At 60.7% G+C, this 14,248-nt stretch overlaps 1 protein-coding gene across 4 annotated transcripts in view; it reads left to right on the top strand.

Annotated features, from left to right (window-relative positions):
• Positions 1–14,248, top strand: part of ZNF609 (zinc finger protein 609) — a 53,241-nt gene that overhangs the window by 36,958 nt on the left and 2,035 nt on the right. For 2 of the 4 annotated variants that reach the window (XM_083849656.1, XM_083849655.1), the window contains exons 3-9: positions 1,426–1,651; positions 9,545–9,632; positions 9,754–12,106; positions 12,404–12,767; positions 13,069–13,244; positions 13,728–13,944; positions 14,059–14,128. In XM_083849656.1, coding sequence (XP_083705782.1) covers positions 1,426–1,651; positions 9,545–9,632; positions 9,754–12,106; positions 12,404–12,767; positions 13,069–13,244; positions 13,728–13,944; positions 14,059–14,128 — 3,494 coding nt within the window. Of the gene's footprint in view, positions 1–1,425; positions 1,652–9,544; positions 9,633–9,753; positions 12,107–12,403; positions 12,768–13,068; positions 13,245–13,727; positions 13,945–14,058; positions 14,138–14,248 lie in introns of all 4 variants that reach the window. The other 2 variants (XM_083849658.1, XM_083849657.1) reach the window with 1 other exon arrangement.

The raw sequence follows: 14,248 nt of genomic DNA, 5'->3' as shown, positions 1-14,248 counted from the left end.
GGAGGACACGGCTGGAAGCACAAACATCCACCAGAGCCTGAGGACCTCCGCGTTGTCCGAGAGGGACACACTCGTGTCCCCTGCTGGCAGACGCGATCCGCTCCGTCAGACGGTTACTGCGGCGCAGAGGTCTGCTGCTCGTGCCTTTGCTCCTTCTTGGGTGCTTTGCATCGCCGAGGATTTGGAGAGGCTTTGCAGCTCACCTGGGGGTACGGGAAGCTGCAGTGTGGCCGCGTGTAAACCGTGGGGCAGGATGGTGTAACGTGTGAGCTTCCACCGGTGCCGAGAGTGTGAACAGGTAATTTTGGCAGCTGGCGCCAGTTCAGGCTGACGATTTTGTGCTCAGTGGTGTTGGCCAAGGAGAGCCAGCAGTGAGGTTGGATGTGGCCATGGGGGTGTCCGTGTCCCCTCGGTGACCAGCAAGCTTGGCCTCTGCAGGGCCGTAATCATCTCATCTCAGCAGAGGCTTCGGAAGACATCTCTCAGTGCAGGGCTGGGTGCTGTAGAGAGATCATCCCCTGATTGAAACCGAAACCCAGGTCAGCGCTTGCTGATGATTTGATTATTTTCCGCAGCCTGCTTCTGTTCTGAGGTTGCTCGGCGTCTTATCGAGATTGTAAACCTTCTTGTGAGAGTGGGGACCTGAGCAGGGGAGGAGCAGCCAGCCCCACAGCTGCTGCCCGCCTGCGGGTGGCTTGGCTTGAAGGACCAGCAGAAAAAGCAGCGCCAGTCATCCCTCTCCTAGTGCCGTCGTTCCCGTAGCGTGGCAGAGCAGCCGAGGAGCTCGGCCGTGACTTGGCCACGGCCACGCTTGGCGTGTCGGGCTGCTGGCTTTCCAAGCTTTCTGCGTGCGAGGAGAGCGAGGTGGCTGGCGCTCGGTATCCAGAGCTGATGCTCGCATGGAGGAGGGGGATGTGTGCCTCTGCATGGTCACGGGGTAGATGTGGGAGGAGGAGGATGTTGGTTTTCATGGGCACTGCAGAGAGACCGCTGCTCGTTGGGCCTGTCCTGCCAGTTGAGCAGAAGCCTGTAATTTTTTTCTAATGAGCCATTGGGTCCAAAGTCATTGACTGTGTTAACATCTGAGCGATAGCCAAAAGGCATGCTGACCAGCAACAGCGGTCGGGGAAGGAACTTGGCACCAGCTTTCAACAGCAGCGCTGATATCTCCCGCGGAGGGACTAGGGGCGTGATCTGCATGACTACAAAGTGCTGGCTTTTCGGGGTTACGTGGCTGTGGGCACGCCAGGGTGGGAAAGACCAACGAGATCCTTGTCCTCCGTTGGGGTGTGGGACTCGAACCGCCTCCTGGCATAGGCGTTAAGAAGGCGCTCGCCCTGGGCTTGAGGTTCTCCAGAAATGTAGATGCCTGTTGATACTTGTTCCCCTCCCGGTGGTGACCGGCGTGTTTCTCCTTCCCTGCAGATGGAGTCTCCGGTCTCCACGCCCGCGGTGTTGCCCTTGCACCTCCTCGTCCCCGTTGTCAACAACGACATCTCGTCGCCTTGCGAGCAGATCATGGTGCGCACCCGCTCCGTGGGGGTGAATACCTGCGACGTGGCCCTGGCCACCGAGCCCGAGTGCCTCGGCCCCTGCGAGCCTGGGACCAGCGTGAACCTGGAGGGCATCGTCTGGCAGGAGACTGAGGACGGTAAGTGGCACCGGCCAGCTTTTTGCTCTCTGACGATGAAATTTCGGAGTTCAGGCAATCCCTTTCTTCCTCTGTCCCTGCTGTGCTGCTCGTTGGCACATCTTGGGCTTTCTGCTGCAATTTGGGTGGTCAGGACAGAGTAGCTGCGTGGGAGCAGCTCTTAGTCTGCGCAGCAAAGGGAGTAACAGGCCAAAACTTGCGTCAGCCCAGCGCGTTGTGTTATCCTGTCGCCCAGACAGTGGGCGAAAATCTAAGCTGCCATTTCTCTGCCTTTCTGCAAGAGCTAACTTGCTCCTGGAGGTGCCAGAGGAGAGGCCATGCCAGCCTGAATGGGAACTCGACAGAGTTGACTTCATTTCTACTTGGCAACCTGCAGGTCTGTCACAAAAGCGCTCAAGCCCTGGGAGGCAGCAGAAATCTCCTGCTGGATTAAAAAACCCCAGCGGAGCTTTCAAAATAGACTCGACAGGAGATCAGGCTCTCGTCTCTCTTGCCAAGCCAATCGAACCTTTTTCCGCTGGAGCTCGTCTCATCTGCGCACAGCTTGGTTTGCTTTCCCAGCTCCTTTGATGGGTTTTAGTTGCTGTTGGGGCTCTGCCAAGCAACACAGGGATGAATAGGTGGCTCAGTGGACCACGGCGAGCGCTGGAACCTGGCCTTCCCTCCAGCCTCCTCGGGACATGGGAGGTTTCTGCTTCTGGAGGCCTGGGGTGAACTCCTCGTGTTTGTCTGGCTTCAGCTGGGTCTGGAAGCAGAAGCAGAGCCCAGAGGCACAAAGGTGAGGAGGAGCAGAGGTGACAGGGGCCAGCTGACAGGTTCCCTCGGCCAGTAACCACGAGCTCCTTCGGAGGCCTGCTTCCAGCACAGCTTGGGATGGGGACCTCCAGCTATCTCACGCTCCTCAGCCCTCCCTGCTTTCCCTTCTGCTCGCTATGGAAAAATTCGTCTGAATTGAGACAGCGGGGAGCCGTCAGTGTGTTTTTTCTGCTGCTCCCGAGGCAGGAGGAAGCCACGGGCTGTAAAATCGGACCCCGGGGATCCCCGTCTTGGAGCTCGCCTCGCTGGTAGGGACAAGGGAACAAGCGGCTGTGCTCGGGATGCAGCTGCTGCTCTGCTGGTCCCAGGGCTGTGGGATCTGCCTGGGAAGCCGTCAGGGTCAGCACCAGCACGGCAGCAGTGCTTCCAAGGTTATGAGGTCCTGTGTGACTCCAGAAACCCCCTGAGCTGCAGCTGGAAAGCCCCAGGGCTCTGGTTTTACTGACGCTGTTGGAGCCCCCCATGGGGAGGGGTGATGAGAGCTTGGAGAGCTTTTTTTTTTTTTTTGGTGGAAATCGGAAAACGGTGCGTGTGGTGGATAGAGGAGCCCACATTGGCCCTGCAAGGAGGAACAAACAGAGCATCCTCAATGCCACAGGAGGCCGGGAGCCAAAACATCTCCCCGCAACCCCCTCGGCTGGCTGGGAGGCGTTGAAGTGCGAGCAGCGGAGCAGGATTTGTCCAGGCTTTCGGGGCTGGGGGTTTACGAGAGGCACGTTAGGGAGCTGCGTACAAGTGCTAACCGTCTGCGCGTGCCAGCGCCACGCTCCGCGTTCACAGCGGCTCCGGATCGCTCCATAAAGCGCGCGAGCCCTGGTGGCTGCGCGGGGGCCCTCCAGTCCTTCAAAGGAGGCGGCCGCGCCGCTGGTTTCCCAGCGCCATTCTCCCGCAGCGTCGGCGCTGGGCGTTTCTTTCCAGCCTCCCCTTCCTCCCGAGCTGCCGCGCTCTGCAGCCTGTCTGCCTGTCCTTCCGCATCACCCCTCGCTTGTGCAGCTATCGGTTCAGACCCTGCCTCGGAGGCGCGCTGCGATTCCTGCAGCTCGGCTATTTTTAGTCCGCAGTAATTCAATGAACTTGTGCAAAGATCCTTCTCTGCCTGCCTCTGCTGGCTGCGGCTTGGTTCCTGCTGTCAGGAGCGATGGCTTTTGCAGCAAACCCTGCACTCCTGTCATGCAGAATGCAAATCCTGCTGTTTCCTTCGGTCGTTTCCAGTCTGCCACGTACATCAGCTCCCCTAGCAGTGGCACCGCTCGTGCTCGGTTGTGTACACCTGGAAGCTCGGGGTGAAACCATCCCCTTCTCACCAATTCCCTGCCTGGCATCTCTCTCCTGGCAGGGTTAGGGGCGTTGCTGGAGGAGATGTGGCGAGCCTCTCTCCTCGCCCCACTGATTGAGAAGGGCTGCAGGGCAAGGCACATCTGCAAAGCCAAGCGAGGTGTCCTTCGGCACGGCTGAGTCCCTCTGCGTGGCCCGAGTCCATCCCCAAGAGGGGAGGCTGAAGTTGCCATCGGGTTACTCGTGTAAGCTGCAATTTACCCCCGGGGCATGCCGGCCCCCTGCGTCTCTCCTGGCTGGACGTGTCCTCCTTGTCCTGCTGGGCTGAGCAGCACCTCCCATCTCCACCCCACCACGCTCCGTCTCTGCCCCCATCCTCGCGATGCCACAGCCTCAGCAGAGCCTCCGTGGGCCGCAGCCTCACCGGGCAGTGCGGAAAGGCAGTGGGAGCAGCGGCGAAGCTCGGCTGTGTGAGCCGGCCTTCAGGGTTCGCTGCCCCGCAGTAGTCGCTCCAACACTGACCTTTTTGCCAGCTGCTCTTCTCCACTCGCTCCTGACCACGTCAAGAAGCTGAGGGGATCAGCGCTGCTCTGTGCATGCCGGCAAAAGTGTGTTTGGGCTCATGCAGCTTCACAGCTCCTCTTCCAGTGCGTTTGCCTCACGGCTGGCTCTGGCTGCTGAAGATGTGAACTCTTGCTTGGAAGGGGTCGGCTGCACAGAGGAAGGCAACGTGGCTCCCTTTTCATACAAAATGCTTTTTGGGTTGTCCTCATGGCCATGAAATTGTGGAGAAGGTGTCATAAAGACAAAGCCTGCTGCATCCTCGGAAGGACAAGCAGAGCCAGTACATCAGAGGAGGGAGCGTGAAGCTCCGAGGAGCTCCATGACATCCTCCTACCTTGTCCAATGGGTCTCGTGGCCACGACCATCGTCTTCTCCACCCCTGGCCACATGTGCTGTCCCACCACCGCGATGGTGAAGCTTCCATGCACGGCCGCCCCTTCACCGAGCCCGTCTTGTGCAGGGAATGTGTTTTGTTAAATGCCTTTCATGGGAGCAGCTGTCTTGGCAGTTTCCCTAATTCTGTTAGGTGCGATTTCGATCTGCAGGAACTATTAACTGATCTAATTATACCGGAGAGCATCGCTCCGCTCGCTGCCTCGTTAGCTCTCGGCTCTCCTCCATCCTCCTCGCTGGTGTCACCTGGCTCAGCGTGTGTCACCCGTGGGCCAGCAGATCCCTGCCCGTGCTCAGCAGGAGCAGCGACCAGACCGGATCCCGCCTGGCGGGGCTGTATGCAGCCCGAACAAGCCGGTGTCTGGGCTTCAAACCCTTGTAGCAACCAGGAACATAGCGTGGCAATGGGGCTGTGCAAAGGAAATGGTGGCAAGCTCTCTCTGTGTCCCTCCTCCAGCTCCGTGCCGGGACGGCTGGTGCAGGGCCCCCGTGGCACGCTCCGGAGGTTTGGGGTTGCACTTCTGGAAGCGTCTCCTTGGGGTATGCGGATGCCATGCTCAGTCCTAAGAGAGGGAGGAAGCGGTGGGGCAGGGCTCGCTGTGCAAACCTCATGAGGTTCACCAAGGAGAAGTGCAGAGTCTTGCTTGTGGGGAGAACTGTGGCACCCAGCTGGGAAGAGAGAAGGCCCTGGGGGTCCTGGTGGACACCAAGGTGAGCAGGAGCCAGCAGGAGGAGGGAGGGGATCCTGCCCCTCTGCTCAGCACTGGGGAGGCCACGCCAGGAGCACTGGGTCCGGTGCTGGGCTCCTCACCAGCAGAGAGCAGCAGGCATACTTCAGGGAGCCCAAGGAAGGACACGGGGAAGCTGAAGGGCCTGGAGCATCTCCGCTGTGAGGAGAGGCTGAGAGAGCCAGAGATCTTCAAACCTCACCTGGACGTGGTGAGGGGCAACCTACTCTGGGTGGCTCTGCTTGGGCAGGGGTTGGAGCAGATGGACCCAGAGGTGCCTCCAACCTCAACCGTGCTATGATCCCGTGCAGCTCCCACTGCTTTTCCCTCGCAGCCCTGCACCGTGCCCGGTCCTGCAGCACTGCTCCCCTCCCCAGCTGCGCTGTGCAGCCCTCAGGACATTCTCAGCTGCCACCAGGCTCAGTCGGCCCCTTCCCCATGAAAGTTTCTGCCCCGCTCTCGTGCACGTTGTGCCTCTGCTCTCTGAGCCCTCCTCTTTCTGCCCAACCTGCAAAATCCCAGCACGAGCTCGGATACGTGGTGTGAGCTGAGGGAGGAGCAGGAGGGATGCAGTGGGTTGGGAGGTGATAGGGATGAGCAGGGTTGGAGGCGAGGGCAGGCACTGGAAGGTCTCACCATGACCAGGAGGGAGCCCTCTCCCAAACTGCTGGCTTTGCATACCCGGCGTGCTGCCTCGCTGGTACCCGCAGCCTTAACTTGCGGCTGGGAGTGTCATTGCTGCTGAGGGTCCTGTTGGGGCTGTTTTAAATGGGGGTGGGCCACAACTGCGCTGCTCGTAGCTGGGCTTTGGGGCTTCAGAGCTGGGTACACAATCCCCTGTGAGCAAAATCCATCATTTGTAGCCATGAGAACTTGAACCCAGAAACAGATGAGTTTTTAAGCATTATGCAGCAAGGGAGAGGAGCCTGGGAATGTGGATTTCTCATTTGCTTTAATGGCATTTCCAAAAGTCATGAGCGATTGTAAATCCCCTCCAAGGTTGCCGAGCCATTCAGCAGGCTGCCCGGGCTCAGCGCAGTCCTTTGAAGCCTCCAAAAACCATTACGGCGTGGCCGTGACCGCTCTCGGCTTCAGATCAGCGATGTCAGGTGAAGGGACGCCTCCTCCCCGGTGCTGCCGTCCCCTTTCACCCGCAGAAGGGGAAGCATCAGCCCTGGAAGCGAGGCGGCCGCTCGCACGTCGCCGTAGAGAAGTGGAGCTTTATTATGCATAATTTCCTGGTACTCCCACAGCGCGGCCGCTTCCTATCTAATATTTGCTGGCAGAATGCTTGACAGTGTGGGGAGGCAGGGAGCTCGAGAAGAGCTAATGCACTGCTTATCACTCTCAAAGCACTGTTTATTTCAGCATCTGTCAGCTTTGTATGAAGGCTGTTTTATCAACAGGTGAGCAATATTCTGCTCCAGACAGGACTGTTGCCGGTGTCGAACTCCCTAAGGCACGCATGTAGCTGCCCTAGGTAACAGCAGCTGCGCTCGCCTTAAGCACCGGGCGCTGGATTAAAGGACTTGTTTACAAGGAGGCTCTTGAGCTGCGACCTGCTGTGCCACGCTTCTCTGGGGGCTCAGCTGGGGTCGATTGTCCGGGAGGGCGAGGAGGAGGGCTTGGTGCAACCCCTGGGGCCCCGCTCCATCCCTGACCATCCTGGGAGCATCTTCTGGAGGAGCTTCAGGCCACGGGGAGAGGGCTCCCTTTGCAGCACGGATCCGGATCCTCCAGCAGCGTTGCACAGCCTTGCTGGCTCTCGTCCCTTGGGCTGAAGCTGGTGCGACCTAAGCTGAAGCATCCATCACAGGGCCCCGCTCCCGTGCCAGCTCCCCCGGCTTTGTGCAGGCTGCCTCTCCCTGGCTTTATTTGTGGAGCAAAACAGCAAAAACCACTGCCGCCTTCCTCAGCAGCAGCCCAGCAGCGTCAGCCCTCCTTTAATTCCCCTGCCGGGTGTGACTCTGCCCTGCTGCAGTGACATTAGCGCTTTGCAGCCAGGCTTGGGCGGTATCGATCGCTGGAGCGCTCCGAAAGTGTCACCTTCCCGTGAAAGCAGGTGGGGCTGGAGTCATCCCAGCGGGCTTCGCACAGCACGGCAGCATCGCAAGGGCTGCAGGCTGCTGCCTCTTTGTGCCTGAGCATCTCCAGCCCTCCGAGGGAACGGGGAGAGCTTCCTAAAGCAGAGCCCGATGCATCCAAGGGCTTTTCTGCTCAAGGACAAAGGCTGATGGGGACACCAGTGACATGTTGCCATCCTACACCGAGCGCAGGGCTTCGCTCCTTGCTCTCCATCCTTGCATCCGCGAGCATCCTCTCCAGCTGCAGGGGACGGCGGGTTAAAAAGCTGCTTAGCATCTATCCCCGTGCTTTAAATTGTCCTGGGTTATTGTCGGAGGATTAGGAGGGGATTTGGTGCGATTGGTTGCAGCGGGTTAAATATAGGCTGGTACGTGTCGGAGGGTTTGTGCTGCGCCCCGCGCCAGGCTGCTGCTGCGGAGGGGAGGAAGGGGCGGCCGCCGAGCGCGCTGGCCTGCGCCAGCCCCCGTCTTTCATCTGCTGCGCTCGCGGCAGCGGGGAGGAACGCCAGAACGTCCTTTCTAATATCACACGCCGGCCCTGGGATGTGCAGAGCCTCTGGTGGCTTGTCACGCAATTAACTTCTAGCAGCACGCGGGAAGGCGGAGGGGGACGTGCGGCTGATGTCTCTGGCTGCAGCTTGCCTTCAAAGAGCTGGCGGGGGGAAGGATGAGCTGTGCTGGGGCACAGGCGAGGACCGGGCGTCGTGGGCACCCTTCGTGCTGGGATCGGCATCCCCTCTCTCCCCACGTTCTCCTCGTGTGGGGCTGTGGGCCCCCACATCGGTTTCGCTGCTCGTTTCTCGCCTGCTGTGTTCTCTGCGTGCGTCCTGCCCGCATCCGCTGCCTCACGAGGTCTGCGCCTTGCTCCGGAGCCAGGACGCGTCCTCCCCTCCTGCTGATCTGCTTCCCCTTCCCGTGACCTGCTGCCATGGGAGCTGCCAGTGTGTTTCAGGAGGAGGAACAGAGAGGACTTGGCTTTTGTTTGTTGTTTAGGAAACCCGCGTTTCGGGCCACAGCTCCGCGAACATCTCTCCGTTTCATACATTATCACTCCAAAGCCTGCAGCTGGCTGCTGGCACCTCGCAAGCGGGGATGTGGACCGAGATTTACAAATGTGCTTCAGGCACAGCTGCTCTGGGCTCGCTTGGCTCCATCCATCTTCCAGGGCTGTGCGGCTGTATATCTAGCTGCACTCGTCTGCCCTTGTAAATGAGATTTCTATCTCCCAAGTTTTACCTTGCTCAGATAAATGCACTCAGCGCAATGGACTCTGCTCCTGGTCAAATTAGTTATGCAGTAATCAGAGCAGTCCATCGCTGGGAGGAAATATCCACTTGAGTTTCACTCCGCTAATGGCCTGAGATTATTTAGTGTAATTGCTTTCTTGTGGAAGCACTTGCAGCTTGCTGGCCACGAGAGGCCAGTGAAGGTGCTAGTGCCGGGGTGGGCGCGGGCTGGGTCCTCCCTATTTGCAGCAGTGGGGAGGGCTGCGAGATGCTGCACAAGACCCCCAAGAAAGAGGCTGAGGCTGCATCCTTGGCAGGGCTCTCCTCCGGCCCTGTGCTCGCTAGGCTGTTTCTCTTCCTTGCCAAAAGCTGAAACGTCCACTCGCCCGGTGGTTTTCAATATCGGCGTTGCACAGCTTTGCCTGACACCTTTGCACGGCCCCAGGCACGGCAGCGCGGGGCTGACGCCTCGCCGGGGGTCTCGCTGGTTGTCCTGGGGCAGCGCAGGAGCAAAGCGAAGCAGCGGACTGGGCTTTTCCCCAAAGCTGGCTTCCCCTTGCCCCAGTGCGGGGCCCTGGGGTGGCCATCAGAGGCGGGCAGCTGCGCAGGGACGCCGGGCTCAGCTTGCCATCTAGCGGCGGTAGCGTCCCCTCCGCCGGCCTTTCCGTGGGGACACGGGCAACCCTCGCTCCCTGGAGGTCGCCTTCCCCACCGCCACCACCACCCGTGGAGCCCGGGGACTTTCAGCTCCGTTCATAGTGCCCCCCAAGCCGTGAATGCGTGTGACGCTGTCCCCTCGCCTTGCAGGTATGCTGGTGGTTAACGTGACCTGGAGGAACAAGACGTACGTGGGGACGCTGCTCGACTGCACGCAGCACGACTGGGCGCCTCCCCGGTAAGCGCCCGGCGGGTCCGGCAGCACCGTGGGTGCTCAGCCCCATCCGCCTTTGGGCCCCTTCCCCTGGGAAGCGTGGCGTGGCAGTCGTGTGATAAAATTCTCATCCTCCTCTCCGCAGGTTCTGCGACTCTCCCACCAGCGACCTGGAGATGCGCAACGGCCGGGGCAGAGGCAAGCGCATGCGCCCCAACAGCAACACGCCCGTGAACGAGACGGCCGCCGCCTCGGACAGCAAAGGGACCAGCAACAGCAGCAAGACCCGGGCAGGAGCCAACAGCAAAGGGCGCCGGGGAAGCCAGAACTCCTCGGACCACCGCACGCCGCCCAGCGGCACGGCGGAGGACGTGAAGGCCAGTCCCTCCTCCGTCACCAAGCGGAAGAGCAAACCCCTCTCCGACATGGAGCTGAACTCCAGCTCGGAGGACTCCAAGGGCAGCAAACGCATCCGCACAAACTCGATGGGCTCGGCGGCGGTGCCCCCCGCCACGGTCAAGGTGGAGCCGGCTGTCCTCGACCGAAACTGCCCTTCTCCCATCCTCATCGACTGTCCCCACCCGAACTGTAACAAGAAGTACAAGCACATCAACGGGCTGAAGTACCACCAGGCCCACGCACACACGGATGACGACAGCAAGCTGGAGGCAGATGTGGACAGCGAGTACGGCGAGGAGCCCTCCCTGCACACGGACATCGGGAGCTGCAACGGTGCCGCCGTCTCGCAGAAGGGCTCACTCTCACCGGCTCGCTCGGCCACCCCCAAGGTCCGTTTGATGGAGCCCCACAGTCCGTCCCCGTCGAGCAAGTTCAGCGCCAAGGTCCCCTGCAAGAAGAAGCTGGGGGGGGAAGGAGACACCGACCCGGGTGCCCTGTCCAACGATGGCTCTGAGGACGGTCCCTCGGTGGCCGATGAAACGAGTAATGATGGTTTCGACTCGCTGGAGAAGAGGTGCGTTGATAAGGACAAGTCCAAGAAGGCATCTGGTGCTAAGCAGGAAAAGATGCCTTCCAAAAGCTTGAAGTCTGCCAGACCCATTGCACCAGCCATTCCCCCCCAGCCGATTTACACCTTTCAGACAGCCACCCTCACCGCAGCCAGCCCCGGGTCCTCCACGGGCCTCACCACCGCCGTGGTCCAGACCATGCCCAACAGCCCTCAGCTCAAACCCATCCAGCCCAAGCCTACGGTGATGGGAGAGCCCTTCACTGTCAACCCTGCCCTCACCCCTTCCAAGGAGAAGAAGAAGAAGGACAAGAAGAAGAAGGAGCCCAAAGAGGTAGAAAATCCTCTGACTCCTGGCAAGGTCTGCAGAGCAGAGGAAGGCAAGAGCCCTTTCCGGGGAGAATCCAGTGACCTTGGGACGAAAGGTGAGGGACTGCTGAACGGTTCGTCCGACCCCCACCAGAGCCGGCTTGCCAGCATCAAGGCTGAAGCAGATAAGATCTACAGCTTCACTGACAACGCCCCAAGCCCCTCCATCGGTGGTGCCAGCAGGCTGGAGAACACCAACCCGGCCCAACCCATGACCCCACTTCACGTCGTCACCCAGAATGGGGCAGAGGCGAGCTCAGTGAAAACCAACAGCCCAGCCTACTCGGACATCTCTGACGCCGGGGAGGACGGGGAGGGCAAGCTGGAGAGCGTGAAGGTGAAGGACCCAGAGCAGCTGGTCAAGGAAGGCGCCAAAAAAGCTCTTTTCCCCCCACAACCACAGAGCAAAGAGTCTCCCTATTACCAAGGCTTTGAAACCTACTACTCCCCTGGCTACCCCCAGGCAAGCCCAGGTCCCTTGAACCCCAGCAGCCAGGCTGCGGCCGAGACACAAGCCTTGAAGCTGAAGAAGGATGAGGAACAGGAGAACCCAGAGGTGAAGGTGAAGAGTGAGGGCAGTGAAGAGAAGAAGGCAGAGCTCAGCAGCTCCAGCCAGCAGCCCTCGGTCATCCAGCAGCGTCCCAACATGTACATGCAGTCCCTCTACTACAACCAGTACGCCTACGTGCCGCCCTACGGCTACAACGAGCAGGGCTACCACGCTCACCTGCTGAGCACCAACCCTGCCTACCGCCAGCAGTACGAGGAGCAGCAGAAGCAGCGGCAGAGCCTGGAGCAGCAGCAGCAGCGAGGGCTGGAGAAGAAAGCGGAGCTGGGCTTGAAGGAGAGGGAGGCAGCTCTCAAGGAGGAGTGGAAGCAAAAGCCGCCCATGCCCCCGACGCTCACCAAGGCCCCGAGCCTCACGGACCTCGTCAAGTCGGGGCTGAGCAAGGCCAAGGAGCAGGGAGGTGCCGACATGGCCAAATCCGTCATCATCCCCAAGCTGGAGGACTCGTCCAAGCTGTCTGGCAGCCAGGTGGCCGAGGGACTGAAGGTGAAGCTGAGCGAGGCTGGCCACCTTGGAAAGGAGACCGCTGAGACGAAAGCTGGCTCCGAGTGCGGCCGGCAAGCGGAGGTGGACCCCGTGCTCTGGTACAGACAGGTAACGTAATGTTCTTTCACTGCCTGCTCGGTGGGGTTGGCTGGGGCCGTCAGTGTGGAGGACGTGTGTTGTCCTCTGCTCCAGGACTTGCTCCTGCCGTGATGGGACTCCACGAGATTCTCTTGGGGCTGGCAAGGATGAGGCTGGGAGTCCATGGGGCTGATGGGCCACCAAGGAGAGCCTGGAGCCTGGGGAAGGGGGGAGGGCTGCTCTGGTCTCTTCCCAGTCCAGCCCAGTTTTGGGGCACACGGAACCAGGGGAAGGCAGCTGCTCTGACGTTTATCTTTTTTCTTGCAGGAAGCAGAGCCCCGTATGTGGACCTATGTTTACCCTGCGAAGTACTCGGACATCAAGACGGAGGATGAGCGGTGGAAAGAGGAGCGGGACAGAAAGTTGAAGGAAGAAAGAAATCGAAGCAAAGACGTGTCCAAGGAGGATGGGAAAGAGAGCACCAGCTCCGAGTGCAAACTGACCCCCACCGAGGAGGCTCGCATGGTGGGAAAGGACCCCAGACCCAGTGTCCACGTCCCCGTGTCCTCACCCCTCACACAGCATCAGTCCTACATCCCCTACATGCACGGCTACTCCTACAGCCAGTCGTACGACCCCAACCACCCCAGCTACCGGGCCATGCCCACGGTCATGATGCAGAATTACCCAGGTAGGGGGCCACGGCCATCTCAGGGACATCTCACCCTGGGGAGACATCCTTTCCCGGGCTGTGCCTGTGTCCTGCCCGTGCTCCTGGAGCAGGGGACAGCTGCGGGACGGAGCTGCGGTGGTCTTTGTGGGCCAGGCTCTGGGAGCAACCAGGGGGTGGGCAGGGGAGCCTCTGCTGGGGTCTTTGTGCCGCTGCTGCTGGGATGTTCACCAGGTTGCAGCCACAACTTACTGGCTCCTGTGCTGGACAGAGCAGCAAACCCACTCTGTCCCCATGCCCTGACTGCCTTCTTTCCCCCCAGGATCGTACCTTCCCTCCAGCTATTCCTTCTCCCCGTATGGGAGCAAGGCATCCGGGAGCGATGACAGCGACAAGTCCCGAGCCAGCCCCAGCGTCAGCTGTAAATCCAGCTCTGAGTCCAAGGCCCTGGACATCCTGCAGCAGCACGCCAGCCACTACAAGAGCAAATCACCCACGGTGAGGTTCAGGAGGACGCTGGCTTTGCCTAGCTCTGTGCAGCAGCTTCAGGAAGGTGCCTGGAGCAACTCCTGCAGGAGACGTGGGGCTGTAGGGTAGTCCCATGATGCAGCCCTTTTTGGGATGGATGAGCCAAATGTGCTGGTCCAGAGGCACTGGGACAACTCCATGTGTCCTCAGCCCTGGAGTGACCCCTGGTTTGGGTCCCAGCTGCTTGGCTGGGATCTGCTGACCAGCTCTGCATCCTCCCCATAGCTTTTGGGCTGGTTGCCACCTATCCCATCACCTCCACTCTGTGCCAGCAGCGCCGTGGGGAGCCTTTAGACAAGGCAGGGACGATATTGTCCCAGCGGGGCAGCCTTGGCACGGTGGAGCAGCCGCTCGGACGGCTGTGCAGCCCGGGGTGCCCATGCCAAGCCGGGGTGGTGGGGACGGAGCCGGCCTCAGTGCATCCCTCAGCGCCCGGTGTTCTCTCCTCTGCAGATAAGCGAGAAGACATCTCAGGAGAGGGACCGCGGCGGCTGCGGAGTGGTGGGGGGCAGCGGGAGCTGCAGCAGCGTCGGGGGAGCTGGCAGCGGGGAGAGGAGCGCGGACCGTCCCCGGACCTCACCATCTCAGCGCCTGCTCTCGACACATCACCACCACCACCACCTCGGGTACTCGCTGCTGCCGGCGCAGTACAACCTGCCCTATGCAACAGGTGAGAGCCTCACCTCGTCCCTGCCGGGGCTTGGGGAGCCAGAGCCCCTGCGGCAAGCTCTGCTTTGGCCGCCTCCAGCGCTCCCCAGCCTCCTGACGCGGCCTCTCCCTGCAGGTCTGTCCTCCACAGCCATCGTGGCCAGCCAGCAGGGCTCCGCTCCCTCCCTATACCCGCCGCCCCGGAGGTGAGAATGGTAAGGCTGCCTGTGAGGGGGTGGGGGACACGGGGCCGCCTCGAGCCGCAGGTTTGGGGTTCGCCCCTCGGCGGGGGCTGGCAGAGGCAGGGGCTGACAGGGCCTTGGGTT

Source organism: Anser anser, assembly GCF_964211835.1.
Source record: "Anser anser genome assembly, chromosome: 10".
Taxonomy (NCBI): Eukaryota; Metazoa; Chordata; class Aves; order Anseriformes; family Anatidae; genus Anser; species Anser anser.
Note: the sequence above shows the minus strand (reverse complement) of the source record. Positions and strands in the feature narration are given on the sequence as shown.